Genomic DNA, 15712 nt, shown 5'->3' with positions numbered 1-15712 from the left:
AAAAGTGATCTCACCTTTACCATGTGAAGTCTCAATCATCCAGGTACAGTTGAGGTTATGGGGGTAGAAGTCAGGAAACCCAGGGGACAGAATAGTGCCGCTGTTCCCCTGAATAAACCCTCCACATAGTGCTAGAGGAAAGAGAAAAAAATAAAGACTATTTGTCAAAAAGATGAGCTCAATCTTGCTAAAACAAACATTACAGGGAGTGTCCTTCTGAAGGACATCAACATATGGAGGCAAATTATTCCTATCATTACCCAAGGGGAAAAATCAATAATGGCCTTAAATATTCAAAGCCTAGTGGAATAGGAGAAGGGAGCGGAAAGGGTAGCTTCAAACCGCAAAGGCCCTTCCAGACTGGGAGCGATATCTTTGCTTGAATAAATGACCTGTACCTTAATGTGTCCTTTAGTAAAGAGTGGACCGTACCATCACAGCTTGGCAGGGGGCGACTCCACTGGAAGTTGGGTTCACACTCGAGGGGCTCGTGGTCACTGAGGGTGTATCCTGCTTCGCAACTAAACGTCACCAATGCCCCCACGTAAAAATCATTGCCATGGCGCTGACCGTTGACTGGGATTCCAGGATCAACGCAATGGTCCGACTGGAGTTGTAAGGCTTGAGAGTAGAATAGACAAAAATGAATGTGGAAAACAACCTATGATGATTCACCCAGGTGGATTTTCATGTCAGAGAGTTTATCCTAAATGCATTATAAACTATTATTAATATACAAATTATTATTTTGACTTGTCTGGGACTGTTGTGTTTGTGGACCGAAATAGAAAAATTAATAATCGGCCATTAAAATAATACTAATCTCTTAAAAGTTATTCAGTATTAATTTCTATTAATTTAGCATTTATACAGTGACATTGTCCTCTTACATTTATACATTATCAGACCAATATTACAGCTATTGGTCAATATTTTTGGTAACACTTTATAGTAAGTTCTAATTTGTTAACATTAGTTAATGCATTAGTTAACATGAGCTAACAATGAGCAATATATTTTTACAGTATTTATTATCCTTTGATATACTTAGTTAAAAAAAAAAAATCATATTCATGTTAGTTCACAGTGCATTAACTAATGTTAATGGATGCAACTTATGATTTTAAAAATGTATTAGTAAATGTTAAGATTGATATCAACTAAGATTAATAAATGTAGATGTAATTTTCATTATTCATGTTAACTAATGTAGTTAACTAATGTTAACAAATGAAACCTCATTTTAAAGTGTTACCATATTTTTATTTATTTATCAGAAATATATCAGCCAGTATTATATTGTCACCTGTCTGTTTGTTTTGGACTTTCTATTTGATTTTCATTGGTTCTTTTGTTCAGCTTCGCACCATTCATGGTCACCTTAATTATCATTCATTGTTTTCCAGTTGTGTCTTATTAATTAGCCTCATTAGCTCCCCTGTTTTCTTTGTATTTAAGCCCTCAGTTTCAGTCTGTTCTTGGTCTTGCATTGATGTTGTTTGACTGTTTTTGGTTGTAATTTATTCTTCTGGTTGTGTTTTCATTTGATTAAATGTTTTCCAAAGGATCTCCTTCATTGTGCACATCTTTATAAAACCATTCCATAACATATTTGTGTAGCTGTGAATGGTAATTTCCCCTATTTTTATATTTAGATTACATTTGCTGTCATCTAAAGCTCACTTATTGTTTAAAAATACTAATAACTCACTGTTAAATATAATCTTACCAAATGTCAAAATCCACGTCATGTTATAATGTTGTGACACCTAAATTCACATATAAAATGACTGGTTTTTAGTTTTTTTTCTTTTTTTTTTCTTTTTCTTTTTCTTTATTTAGACAAAATTATATAGCATTTTAATATATTCCATTTATTTGTTAACTTCTCTGTCAAAACAAAATGATTATCATCTTATCAATACTGACCAAACTTTAAGCCCCTAAAAAAATTATGGAATTGTTGTGCTTATTCGAATCATTCTAAAGTTGCATAATTCTTCAACAGCACTTTCTGCATGAGTTGATGTACTCAATAATTTAAGATGAACTGAGATTTAGAGAGAAACAACAAGAAAATGTTACAAACATGAGTCATAACAGCATAAAAGCCATTCTTTCAGTTCACAACACTGTGACAGAGCTAATTCGGCAGTCTCGTGTGTATGTGCTCGTGTACAGTGTAATGTTGCATGTGTCATGTGTTTGTGCATGACTGAAAACATCTCACAGCTTAATCACCATCCTATTATATCATAATTACAGGACTTGATTAAAATCGCTGCATAGTAAAGAGCATGTGGCTATTATTTATAATGATGCCTTAGCTGCTTGTATTCACAGGTATCAGTGCTATCAGATCCTTGTAATTGTGGCCATGAAATGCATTAAAGAGAAGATAATATCAAGCTTTATCTAACTAGCACACTTTGACTAAATTCTCAGCATTGTAAGACAGTGAACATAAATTACACTTACAGTATCACGTGTTTAAGTTTGAACAATGCAATTAATAGTTTTGTGATATTCTACCATGTGCATTCTCTAACTAAGTGTGTTAAAGACTACTGGATAACATTGCGTAATTATAGAATAAAGCTATTTAATTTGTAGCCCTTAAACCTAAAAGTAGCAGAACTTTTTTAGCCATGGGTTTTTGCAAGTGCAATTTAAGGTCTAAGGTGGTAAACATTGCTTGAACAGACTTTAAATTGCAAATTTAAATTACAAATGTGTTACCAAAATTCCTGAAATTTATGCCATGGCCCTTTTCAGATCAAATAATAAATAAAATAGAAGACTATCATACTTTCATATCGGATGCGGAAGCCAATGTCGGAGTGGCTCTTGTCGGTGGTGAAGAGCAGGTAGAGGAAGTTTGAAGTGCTGATGAGGAACTGCGGGACCTGTGTACCCTGGTAACTGCCAATCAGAGGGGAAGAAGGATAACGTCCATCCCGTACCTCAAGAACATCATAGTTAACCTCTGTCCGGAATCTGTTGATCAGAACAATGCTATGCATCAGCATGGTAGCTTCACAAGAAAGTGAGACTTCATGGATTCATCTCAGTCCTACTCTTTTATGTTCCTGCAGGATATCACATATTAGAGTCAGAACAGATACACTACATCATTCAAACTGAAAACCCAGCTCACTCTAAAGTGGCATGTGTTGTTTGAGTTTCTTGCAGCAGCAGTCCACTAAAGCCCTGCTGCTTACTGTATCCAGAGTCAGACAGAAAACATCAGCTATCCCGCCAGCGTCACCTCTGAAACATTTTCTCAACAACAACAATTGTTAGAAGATGCAAACATTTATACTGCATACATATAAATGAAGAAGACTCAGGGTCCAAAACAAAACAAAGCAAAAAGCAAACAAAAAACTAAACAAAACTGATGCTCTTTTAGCAGTGAAGGGAAGCATTTGATGCCTATGGTTTGTTTAATTCAATGTTCAACAAGCATGTAATGACTCTGGATAAAGTCATTCCATATAGGCGGAGGTGAAAGATATTAAAGGATTAGTTTACTTTAAAATAAAAATTACCCCATGATTTACTCACCCTCAAGTCATCCTAGGTGTATATGACTTTCTTCTTTCAGTTGAATACAATCAGAGTTAAATTATTAATCACCCTGATGCTCCAAAACTTCATAATGGCAGTGCACAGAAACCCCCTGTTTGAGGCTCGAAAAAAAGTGCATTCATCAGTCCATCATGAACACACTCCACATGACCCTAGGGGGTTAATAAAGACCTTCTGAAGTTTACGTAAGAAAAATATCCATATTTAACACGTTAAAAAGTAAAGTAAAAAAATAAAATAAATAAATAAATAAATAAAGTAATAAATGTCCGTATTGAATACGGAAGGCGGTCTGGCCGAAGCTAGTTATTTTACTTTATAACATGCTATATCTGTATATTTTTCTTACACATAAACATCGCTTCACTTCAGAAGACCTTAATTAACCCCCCGGAGCCGTGTGGAGTATGTTTATAATGAATGGATGCACTTTTTTGAGCTTCAAACAGGTGGTTTTCCGTGCACTGCCATTATAAAGCTTGGGAGCATCAGGGTGATCATTAATATAACTCTGATTGTATTCGTCTGAAAGAAGAAAGTCATATACACCTAGGATGGCTTGAGGGTGAGTAAATCATGGGGTAATTTTAATTTTAAAGTGAACTAATAATTTAATATTGATTCTGAATGAATCCCTGTGAAAGTGAATAGCCGGATAGTCTACAATGAACATCTGCAGTACACTAGTGACCTATTTATGAAATGATGATAACCAACAGAATGAAAGATAGGAAGCGAAATGAAACAGGGAGGCTTATTAAGAGCAACATGGCAGTTCAGAAAAGAGAAAGAGAAGTCTTGTACGTACTTGTCAAAGATGATCTTAATAGGATATCCTGGTGGGGCCTCGATGATCCACTCACAATTGAGGGCTTCTTTATAAAGCTCAGGCCAGCCTGGGGACAGAATGATGCCGCTAGAAGCCTTCAGGTTTCCACCACATGGAGCTAAAGAACAGGAGAAGACAACACAGAGAAAAAGATTTAGAATTGTTTTTTTTTTTTTGCTAAATTGACCGTGAACAAAGGATTTTTTCTGTGATTTTCAGTTGATTCAAAAGGACAAATAAACTTGTTAGGCTTAGTGATAGTGGATAAGTCTGGTTAATCATTTAAGTCATTTAGTGTTTTTCCTAAAATGCAAAATCTGGAAGCAGAATGTGTTCAATGGAAGGCGGATGATCTCATCTCTTGACTCAGTGTACTGAAGGACATCTATAAAAGGCATCGCTTGATAAATGTCATAAAATGATTTGCAGCATACAACAGTGCATTTCATTAAATGACAGGATGTGATTTTTGTTTCTAAGAATTCAGACAGAATACATCTTGAGCACATACCGAAAATACAGATTGTAAGTTTTTGTTCCACTGACATTTCTGTTGGTCTCTAAATGAACTTAATGAAAAAAAAAAAACAAATTGAATAAACTTCTGAAGGGTTCAGTAAAGTGCAAACAGAGCTGAAGTACATCAACATTTTGTTATGAAATGTGCTTATTTATTAGAGAGAAGACAGACCTTCACAACGTGGCACAGCATTGTCCCACACAACATTCCCATCTTTGAGAATGCAGGAGATAGTCTGAGATCCGTGGGTCTTCATGAACCCCTCCTCACACAGGAAAGAGATGGAACTGCCAAGCTGTAGACTCTCACCAAAGCGCTTTCCGTTTACTGGAACACCAGGGTCGGGACATTCGTTGTGCCGAAACGCTGTAGGGGGGAAAAAAAAAACCAATGAAATACATAAGAGAACTACATACATAACTTTGACCTACGTAAATGGGCAAAAAGCTAGGCACAGCAAAAAACAGTTTGGTTTACTGTATTTAACTAGAACATTTAAGGTATAGTCTCTTTTTTGTATCCCTGTCCACTGCCTATACACATTTTGTTAAAAACAGTTCGTTTTCATGAATGGACAACTTTTACAAGACCCCATATAAATTAAAGAGGGCGTTCTCAATATACCCACTGAACTGAAAACTTCGCGGCTCATCGTTTCAGCTGTATAACTACACTAATTCATTTTAGTTAGAACAAAATATTGATTTATGTGCCTCCCCAAGTTTCTTGCTTCAGTGGAAAGCTTGGAGCTACTCAGTACCCATCGATAGGACTTCAGAGAAGATGTATTACCAGCAGACAAAATCTCTCCAGCAAATCTGTTCATTCCTGCTACAGTGTGGCTCTAACACCACCAAGGTCAAAGGTTTGATTCAATAAAAAAAAATTTAAAAAAAATGCATCCTTTTGGATAAAAAATCTGCCAAAGGCATCCGACTGTCATCAACTGACAATGTCATTGTCATAGACACTATCAATGTAAATCTACCTTAATGCTAAATGTAAAACTAACTTATCCTCTTATTGTGTTTCCAGTCAGGCGATGGGCATGAATTCCTTCTTCGTGATTAACTCGTTGACTCAAGAAGGATCTCAAACCAAGATTGTGTGTGTAATCCATCACCATCAAGTGCCAACAAGCCCTTCGATGGAGTTTGTCATCTCCTTAATTAACATGAATAATTGGAGCATCCCTCCCACTCCCCCAAAAACACAGCACATGGGGAGTCAAACCATGTGGGATCACCTCCCGACAGCTTCAATTAACTGTGGCTTTATTTAATTATATATGCATTTGGAAATAAATTCTAATTAAATCTGTGGCTCTTGTTGTTCTTCCTCACATGGATACTCAAGAATCTATCAACTCTGCTGCCATACGCTATGCCCCGTGAATAGTGATTACTGAAGGACGACAGATATTCAGTTGCAATATACAGACAGTTCTCCCTAGAGGGAAATAAAACTTTCTTAATCCATCTCATAAAGTAAAACAACTTCTAAACTCTTCTAACTTCCAGAAACTTTTAAAATTTAGTGCATGCTACCACTGACAAAACATCTAAACGCTATTATCTATTATACATCTTAAAATGATTTTTTGGTCTCCAACTTCAATGTGATGTTAGACATAATCAAGTATGAACAGGTTTGCCCGAAATAACTTGAATAAATGATTTATTTTTACCACAAAAAAAGAAAAAAAGTCACAAATATAGAGCTGTCTTTAAAACGTACTGGTGAAAGTGATGTTGAAGCCACGGTCTGTATACGTATGATCAGTCAGAAATTCCAGTCGGGCCACGTGGCCGCTGGTAGTGATGGGTGAGGGCAGCACATCTCCAGAAAAGGTGCCAAGAATTGGCGACTCTGCCTTGCCGCCATCTTTAATGGACAGGAAGTCAAACTGTTTCTCCATGCTCAGGTCGTTAAAGGCCAAGTTGATGCGGCTTTCAGGTTTGGCGATGATCAACCACACACAGTGCATGTTGTTGCCATACTCTTGAGGGTAGTTTGGTGATAGCAGGACCCCAGATGGAGTTGTGAAGTTGAAGAAACATGAAACTGAGAAAGGGACAAAGAGATAAAACAAAGCAACTGTTAAACACAGGAGGCGTCGTGCGTCAAGCTGCGAGGCGAACAGGAGATTAAAACTGCCACTGAAGCTAAAATCAATTCACATTGCATAGGGAGGTCATTTGTTGTTGCTTAAACAACACAGTGAGACAGGAGAGGAAAAACTACAGCTTAGAGGATGTGCAAGCTGCGATAGCAGGACATTTAACAAAAACTTCCAGATATAAGACCCCTCAGACCTTGAGAACAGACATTTTATGAAACGTTCACTCTCGTTTTTTTGTTATTAGTTTGTCCTAAAGGTGATTTGGTAAGCCATTTGTAAGCAACCTGACACAGCTTTATTGGCTCAACCAATGGCGTGTGTTTGGGGTGGGACTCTGTTTGTCTGACCAATGGAAGACTACACTGAAATCCCCACCCGTATATAAACACTAAACTAACAGGGACTACCTTCATAAAGAACTACAGTGTTTTTCTAGCCTGCAAAGTGCACCAAGTGAGTGGATAAAATAATAAAAGTAAATAAAATAAATATTAAGTGTATGATGCCTTTGTTAGCATATTGTGATCATGCCTATTACAGAAGATAATGACTGAAGATGTTGCAGGGAAAAAGAGTGTTTATCTGCTGGGATTATTTGCAGGCATTAACTCATTTTCAGGACTTGGGACAAAGATGAGGGCAATAAGCATCACTAAATAGCCATGGGGAGAATGAAAATGAGCTCGGTGGTGGACTGAAGACAGATCGTTACGGTTCCACCTCATATGAATGACTTTGCAGTCTGAGCTAATAATAATGTCATAAAATAGCAGAAAATAAAGTTGTGAGTCAACTGCATTTCCATTGATGTAATAAGATGGTAGCCATTATAGTGACAAATGACTACAGTCTGAGGCAAATTGATGGTATACAGGAATCCAAATAATGGAGAAAGAACAATAATATCAAAACAAGTTGGACATGCATTAACTGCCAAATAACATTGTAGGCTGTGACACTCAATTCAAGCATTTAAATGCCACAAACAACTTTCTCTATACTTAGCGGAAGCAAACAAGAACATCAACTGCCTGCATTTTTACAAATGATTTACCTACTTTCAAATAAGCTTTCTTCAGTTCAGTTAAATCCACTAACTTCATTATAAGACCCTGATACACTAAATAAGGCAACTAAATGCATTAAATGAACTGTCGCTTTGGCTTAAACTTGAGTCATAGTTAATGATTTAATGGCTTAGCCACTGAGAGGAAGCATTGGCGGGGACATACTGTACTAAAGACACTGCAATTAGATTCACTTTCTGACGTCCTCAGACAGTAATAATGGTGCATCTTCCCAAGTGTGATCATGTAGGTGTGGAATGTATTTTTTTGGATAAGGTCTGTCACTTACACACACAGCTTGGCTTCTTGGCTGACCATTGATTATTTTTCTGGCAGGTAATGTTCTTTTTTCCCACCAACTCAAAGGCTGGAAGGCATTCAAAATATAGTTTGTCTCCATGTCGGAAGCCTGTGCCTTCCCTCTTGCCATAGGCTGGAATTCCAGGGTCTCCACACCCACCCTGGTCAATTTCTGGAAGAAGAAGTAAAAAAAAAAAAAAATAGATTATACCTTTGGACAGGATCCTTTTTTTTTTTTTTTTTTTTGCAAAATTAAAGGTACAATATGTAAAAGTTTTGCAGTAAAATATCCAAAAAACACTAGGCTAGTGTTATATATTTTGTCCAGCTGATTACTAACAATATCTCTAATGTTTTCAACTACTTGTAAATCATGAGAAAATTCCCATTCTAAACCGTGACACGGGGCAGTGCAGTCGCCTGTCAATGACGTCAGTTACCCTTTGTTACCGCCTTTACTGACGTAGAAACCACATGACAATAGTGTCGTGGACAAATGCGGAAGTAGAGTCTAGCGTCCAGCAAACCACCAGCTTGCTTCAAGCAGTTCCTTATTTAATTCTTGCACGTTTTATGGTGGATTGTGTTACTTATCTATGGAACATATTTACTGTTTACCATCTGCCGCTGGTTCTGTCGTCAAGGACAGCTCCCGTAAACTCATGACCGGAAAAGCGGAAGCGGCGCCAGCGACTGTGTCATAATAAAAGTCCCGCTGCTCGTGAGGCGTGTGTTGATCAATCGCTCCAGCTCCTCCTTCAGCTCCCGCAACACTCGGTCCTGCTCTGCTTCATACTACAGTAACGTTAATAATCGCATCCACGAACATGAGTTCTTCCAGACTCCAATCCCTATTCTTTTGCACCGTCCGTTGAGATGGAGACCACATGTCCCAAGTTTCCGCTCTAAAACTTGGCGTCATCAAACTACGCCTTTGTTTTGAATAGGCTTCTAGCGACCTCTAGCAGAAATAAAATATCACAAATTGTACCTTTAAGTTTCCATCAAGGTTCTGTAATGGGAAAGAAAGGTTACTTTTAAGGTTAATATCTCTGTATACCAGGATGACCATTTACAGGACTTTTTTACAGGACAAATTATTTAGTTGTTTATTCATTGCGTTACTTTCTCATCTCTCTTTACAGTAAATCATCTCACTCTACAGCAAATAATAAGCATACAAATACATAGCATACACAAATATTTGGCACCTCATCTGCCATCTTGGATTTATTATTATTATTATTATTATTATTATTTTTACTTAATGAATTTATCATCATTTTTTTTTTTTTTCTAATTTAACATTTTAAAGTAATTTATTCCTGTGATGGCAAAGCTGAATTTTCGGCATCATTATTTTAGAATCATAAGTCTTCAGTGTCACATGATCCTTTATAAATCATTCTAATATGTCGATTTGGTGCTCAAGAAACATTTCTTGTTATTATCAATGTTAAAAAGTTGTGCTGCTTAATATTTTATATTGGAAACAGTGATACTTTTTTCAGGATTCTTTGATGAATAGAAAGTTTATTTAAAATATAAATCTATAAATCTATCAAAAACATTTTGATAAATTTAATGTGTCCTATTAATTTATTTGAGAAAAAAAAAATATAATTTTTTTTTTACTGTCCCCAGATATACCGTTCAAACATTTTTTCAGCAAGGATGCATTAAATCACACACACACACTTACATGCTATATATAAGCCTTATACTATTTATACCATCTGACAGCAAAGCATATTCATGCCTTCATTGCTGCCCCAATGGCATCTGTGAATGGCTTGCTCTCCTAATGAATTGCCTTTTTTTCCCACTCTGTTCCCTTATACCCTCACCTGTCTCAATATGCCAGGGCTCATTTAGAATCACAAGGCCAAAGCGAAAGAAAGACGCTACTACTGAGAGACAGAGACAGAGAGAGTGCTACATGCGAACAAGAAATCTCGTGAGATACCTAGACTGAACTTTTTTCACATTTTTGGTTCTGATTATGGAAAACTGTGGATTTCTGCTGGTTTGATGTAGACATGGTACAAAAATGGAGCTGAGTACTATACTTTTTTGGTAGCTTAAACAATAGCTATTAATAAAAATGTTTAAAACATGGGAAACACCTCAAATGCACTACTGACTTTAGAGTTTGCTGTTAGCATGTTACTAAGGTTCAACTCTAGAGCTCTAATAAAGATTAAAATGCATAGCACATGCAAAAAAAGCTTTAAAAAAGCATGACACTGATTCCTCCACTCTTAGAAGAAAAGGGTTCTGTCAGACACTTCAGATACCATGGGATCATCTTATGGATTTAGTTTGAATTAATTTTGTTTTAATTAATTTTTAATTTTAATTACATTTTATTAATTATGCAGTGTGTAAACATACTTTATCACTAGACAAAATTGACATAACCCTTTAAACATGAAAGTATTATGCATATCTAATCATTTTTTATAGAACCTTTTTGGCAGAAAGGGTTCTTTAGAATTGAGTCAACCCTAGAATTCTATATAGAACCAAATTGAACCTTTTTTTGTGTAGATCAAAGATGTTAATGTATAAACATTCAGATGTGAATTGATGCTTCCCACCTCTACAAACTGTCTGAAAAAGCAGCATTTTTCTGATTTCAGACACGTGACAGGTCTCTACCTGGACTGAATCTCTATCCTGTATCTTGGGAATTACACCCTGAGTTTACTTCTGGCCATATCAACCAGTTAGGGCAACAGGATTGTGAAAGTGTCTCCTGAGCTGACAAATGTTACATGTAGCAAGTCAACCCTGTGGGAATGTTTGTATGCGTGATTCCTTAAGTGTCCCAGCTAACACTTTGTTACAGCTGTCTTCTGCTTGGTGACAAACAAACTGTCTATGAGAGCTGACATGTGCACTTTCATAAGGGGCGGCATTTGTTATTTACCCATTTCAAATTTCCTATGATTTATTCATCTGTCACTTAGATTTTATTTTTTTGTATTATTTTTTTTTAAAACTCTGAGAACACAGATGGAAGTCATTGACTTCCTAATGAAGGATTACTAATAATTCAGGAAGGCATGAGTGCAAATAAATCCATTCATCTTTACACATCATACAAGATAAGAATTCACCTGCACCTGTGGTCGGCAAATAGGCTATGCTCCTTTTGTATTCAGCCACATCTCAGCATGTATAACAATTCAAATCCTCAAAATGCACTCCAGAAACATTTACAGGGCAGAACCACACTGATATGATAGCATAAAATACAAGCTGTGATGCGGATCTGCAAGTGCATATATAAAATATTAAACGGTTTTCAACTGTTTTCAACATTGATAATAATAAGAAATGTTTCTTGAGCACCAAATCATCATATTGGAATGATTTTTGAAGGATCATGTGACACTGAAGACTGGAGTAATGATGCTGAAAATTCAGCTTTGCCATCACAGGAATAAATTAGACTTTAAAATATATTTAAAGAGAAAACATTGAAATACTATTTCACAATATTACTGCTTTTACTGTATTTTTGGAAACATTTATATGCACATTTATATGGTTCAACTTCTCTTTGGAGCTCCAGCTATGAGTTATATAAATGCAGAAGATGCGTAGCAAAACAAAAACGAGTGAGAAGATAAGAATTTAAAGTGAAAGACATTTTAAACATGTAAATCCTCTAGTGGTAGAGCAGAAGAGGATATGCCCCTGGCATGCCTGCTTTCTGTGTGTCATTTTTGTTTTTTTATGGCTGAGATCAGATCGTAAATACATATTTAACTATAACAGGACGTTTGTCATGAGTTATGATGCTCTGTTCTGAATGGAGTGTCAATCATGCTCAGATGTCCATTAGCCTCAGAGCAAGGTAACATGCTGACATGCCTGAATATGACGTAATCTAACTTCTTTGCAGACTGTTGCCAAGAAGATGAAGTAAGCATTCCTGCCATTGTCAGCTATTTCATATTTGTATATATGTATAATATAGGCTATATAAACATACAGGACATGCAACAGAGCTCGCCTCTCTCACATAATTCAGATTATGAATCAAAACACTGAATTAAAACTAAACTGAAAATATGCATTCATTAAAGTCTTTCCTCTTACCTTGGTGTAACCATGTGTAAATGTAAATATATTTTTGTCAACCACTGACAGAATAAGTATTACGTTAAATCTTAATTAATATGGAAATAAAACAAATATGTAATTGTATTAATGTAAAGATACTTTTTTTGTAATGTACACCACAGTTAAAAAAATAAATAAAGTGTTTTTTTTTTTAAAGAAATGAATATATTTATTCAGCAAGGATGCATTAAATTAATCAAATGTGTACATTAAAGGTATTAATAATGTTGCAAAACATTTCAAAGAATCCTCCCCAAAAATGAAGTTTCCTCAAAAATATTGAGCATCACAACTGTTTTCAACATTGATAAAAATGAATGTCATAATAATAATAATAATAAATGTTTCTTGAGCAGCATTACAGTTTCTTGAGCAGATCATGTGACACTGAAAACTGCAAAATCAGCTTTGCCATCACATGAATAAACAACAAAGTATAATAAAGTTAAAAGTTAAATTGTAATAATATTTACTTCACAATATTACTGTTTTTATTGTATTTTTGATCAAACAAGACTTTTGAATAGTAGTGTATATTGAATGATTTACTCACAATGATTAATGATTTGCCCCTAATATGTCTTTGAATAATTTCCATTTGGTGGATTTTCTCAGCAAATACTGATAACTGTGATTAGTTTTGATTAATGCAGTTAATTAATTGCTATAACATGTACTTATTTATGGATCTAGCTCAAAACCAGCATTGCCTGCATTGAGTTTATGAAGAATTATGCTTAAAAATCTGAAAATCTTAGATGCAATAATTTAGGGGTGCATCATGTCTGCAGGCAGGGAGGCAGAGGTTCAAAGAGAATCCTCAACTTCATTAAGTGTCTCTCATTGTTTTAATCATGTTTTGGGGGGGGGGGGGGTTGGGTATGAACACTGCTCCACTTTCGTCTTATGTTTTTGCAGTGTATAAAAGCATAAAAAACCCAGAGCCTGGAGGCTTACTGTGGATCTAACAACAAATATTGGTTTGTAATTTATAAAATGTGCCAAAGTCCCCCCATGTGTGGTGCAATTCTGAAAGAGGGCCAGTATGAAAGCTCTGATGTTCTGATTTCCAATCAGACATACACTATGAAAACTGAAAATTAGTAGCCGCTTTTGCATGATATCCTTCCTGTCCCATGGCCCTCATTCCAGCAAGGTTAAATGATCACAGGCTGCTTTGATGACCCTCGCCACATGTGCAGAAGGTATAATGGTGAAGCGAGAAATAGAAAGTGAAAAGGAAATTAAAAAAGTACACGCTGTTCCCGTACTCTAAGCAGATAGATACCCCATGAGTGTGTCACATAGCAGAAAGCTAAAAATTTGAGAAATGTGCTGAAAGGAGATCAGATAGATAGATAGATAGATAGATAGATAGATAGATAGATAGATAGATAGATAGATAGATAGATAGATAGATAGATAGATAGATAGATAGATAGATAGATAGATAGATAGATAGATAGATAGATAGATAGATAGATAGATAGATAGATAGATAGATAATCACTGCAGTGACAATTAGGGTAAGATGCTTCAACTGAGCATACTCTATTGACATGATAATCAAATGTAGAATCACAGCCTTCCAAAGCTATATGCCATGTTAAAGGTGATCTACAGATGTTTTAATTAGGCATGTCAATTAGTTACTTTAGTATCGACTAATCTGGATATTAAACATTAAATAATATGTGAATGTGATACATATATGACATGCTATATAATCACATTAAATCACATTTGTTAAGATAATTCCTTAATACGTACAAATCATAAAGCAAATCATTTCCTAAACAACAACAACAACAATTATTATTATTATCATTATTACTATTATTAAAACAAACAAAATACAAAACAAAAATAATAAGGAATTAAACCAATAAATAAGATAACTTTAACACTAGTATTAAACATTATTAATAACAACAACAATTATTATTATTATTATTATTAAAGCAAATAAAATATAAAACTAAAATAGTAATAAAGAACTAATAAGATAGCTAATACTAATATATTAATAATAACAATAACATCATTATGATTATAATTATTATTATTAAAACAAATAAAATATACAACTAAAATAATAATAAAGAACTAGTAACTTTATTACTAATACAAAAAATATTAATAACAATGACACCATAAACAATAACATTATTATTATTAAAAATAAAACATTAAACTAAAATAATAAAAAAACTAATCAATAAGATAACTAATACTAAAATATTAACAACAACAACATTATTATTATTATTATTAATATTATTATTAAAATAAATAAAATATAAAACAAAAATAATAATAAAGAACTAGTAACTTTAATATTAATACAAAAAATATTAATAACAATAACACCATAAAAAATGGCATCATATATATATATATATATATATATATATATATATATATATATATATATATATATATATAAGTATTATTATTATTATTAATAACATTAAACTAAAATAATAAAGAACTAATCAATAAGATAACTAATACTAAAATATTAATAATAAAACAAATAAAATATTACACTAAAATATTAATAAAGAACTCATCAATAAGATAACTAATACTAAAAATATTAACAATAACAAAAACATTATTATTATTATTAGCACTAGTTATGATTCCTTATATTGCCCTGAACCCAAAATGCAAAGACCTTCCTCAACTTACCTTCATAAGAAACCTTAAAGCCCAAGGAGCCACTCGTGTCATCCGTTTTAAAATTGAGCCACATCTGATGGCTGGTACTGACCACCAGATCTGGAGTTGTAGTCCCAGACAACCTTCATAACAAAATAAGAGAGACAGACATTATGAAACATCATAATCAAACAGTGATTCTTCACTTTCAATATGTACAATATCATTTGGCTCCTCTCAGGGAACATTGGAAGTTCCCCGATTCCCTCGGCACTAGCCTTCAGGGATCTGTGGAATGGGTCCATAAGGGCTTATGAGACCTGCTAATTAAGCACATTAGACCATCAGGGGACTCTGAGTAACCAGAGAGAAAGCGCCCAGGGACACCGGGCCATTCAAAAGCAACACAAGCACTTGTACACCACTGCCAGAGAGCGCACATAAAATGTCATCGATAAAACTTTATGAAGACCATAAATTTCAGC

At 34.7% G+C, this 15712-nt stretch overlaps 1 protein-coding gene across 4 annotated transcripts in view; it reads right to left on the bottom strand.

Annotated features, from left to right (window-relative positions):
* Positions 1-15712, bottom strand: part of csmd2 (CUB and Sushi multiple domains 2) — a 343711-nt gene that overhangs the window by 107964 nt on the left and 220035 nt on the right. For all 4 annotated transcript variants that reach the window (XM_067411157.1, XM_067411158.1, XM_067411159.1 and 1 more), the window contains exons 12-19: positions 15258-15370; positions 8419-8601; positions 6678-7004; positions 5112-5306; positions 4400-4538; positions 2810-2997; positions 433-621; positions 15-131 (exon numbers count right to left, since the gene is read on the bottom strand). In XM_067411157.1, coding sequence (XP_067267258.1) covers positions 15-131; positions 433-621; positions 2810-2997; positions 4400-4538; positions 5112-5306; positions 6678-7004; positions 8419-8601; positions 15258-15370 — 1451 coding nt within the window. The remainder of the gene's footprint in view (positions 1-14; positions 132-432; positions 622-2809; positions 2998-4399; positions 4539-5111; positions 5307-6677; positions 7005-8418; positions 8602-15257; positions 15371-15712) is intronic.

The sequence above is a fragment of the Chanodichthys erythropterus genome, chromosome 15, assembly GCF_024489055.1.
Source record: "Chanodichthys erythropterus isolate Z2021 chromosome 15, ASM2448905v1, whole genome shotgun sequence".
Taxonomy (NCBI): Eukaryota; Metazoa; Chordata; class Actinopteri; order Cypriniformes; family Xenocyprididae; genus Chanodichthys; species Chanodichthys erythropterus.
This window is presented reverse-complemented; position numbering and strand designations above follow the sequence as displayed.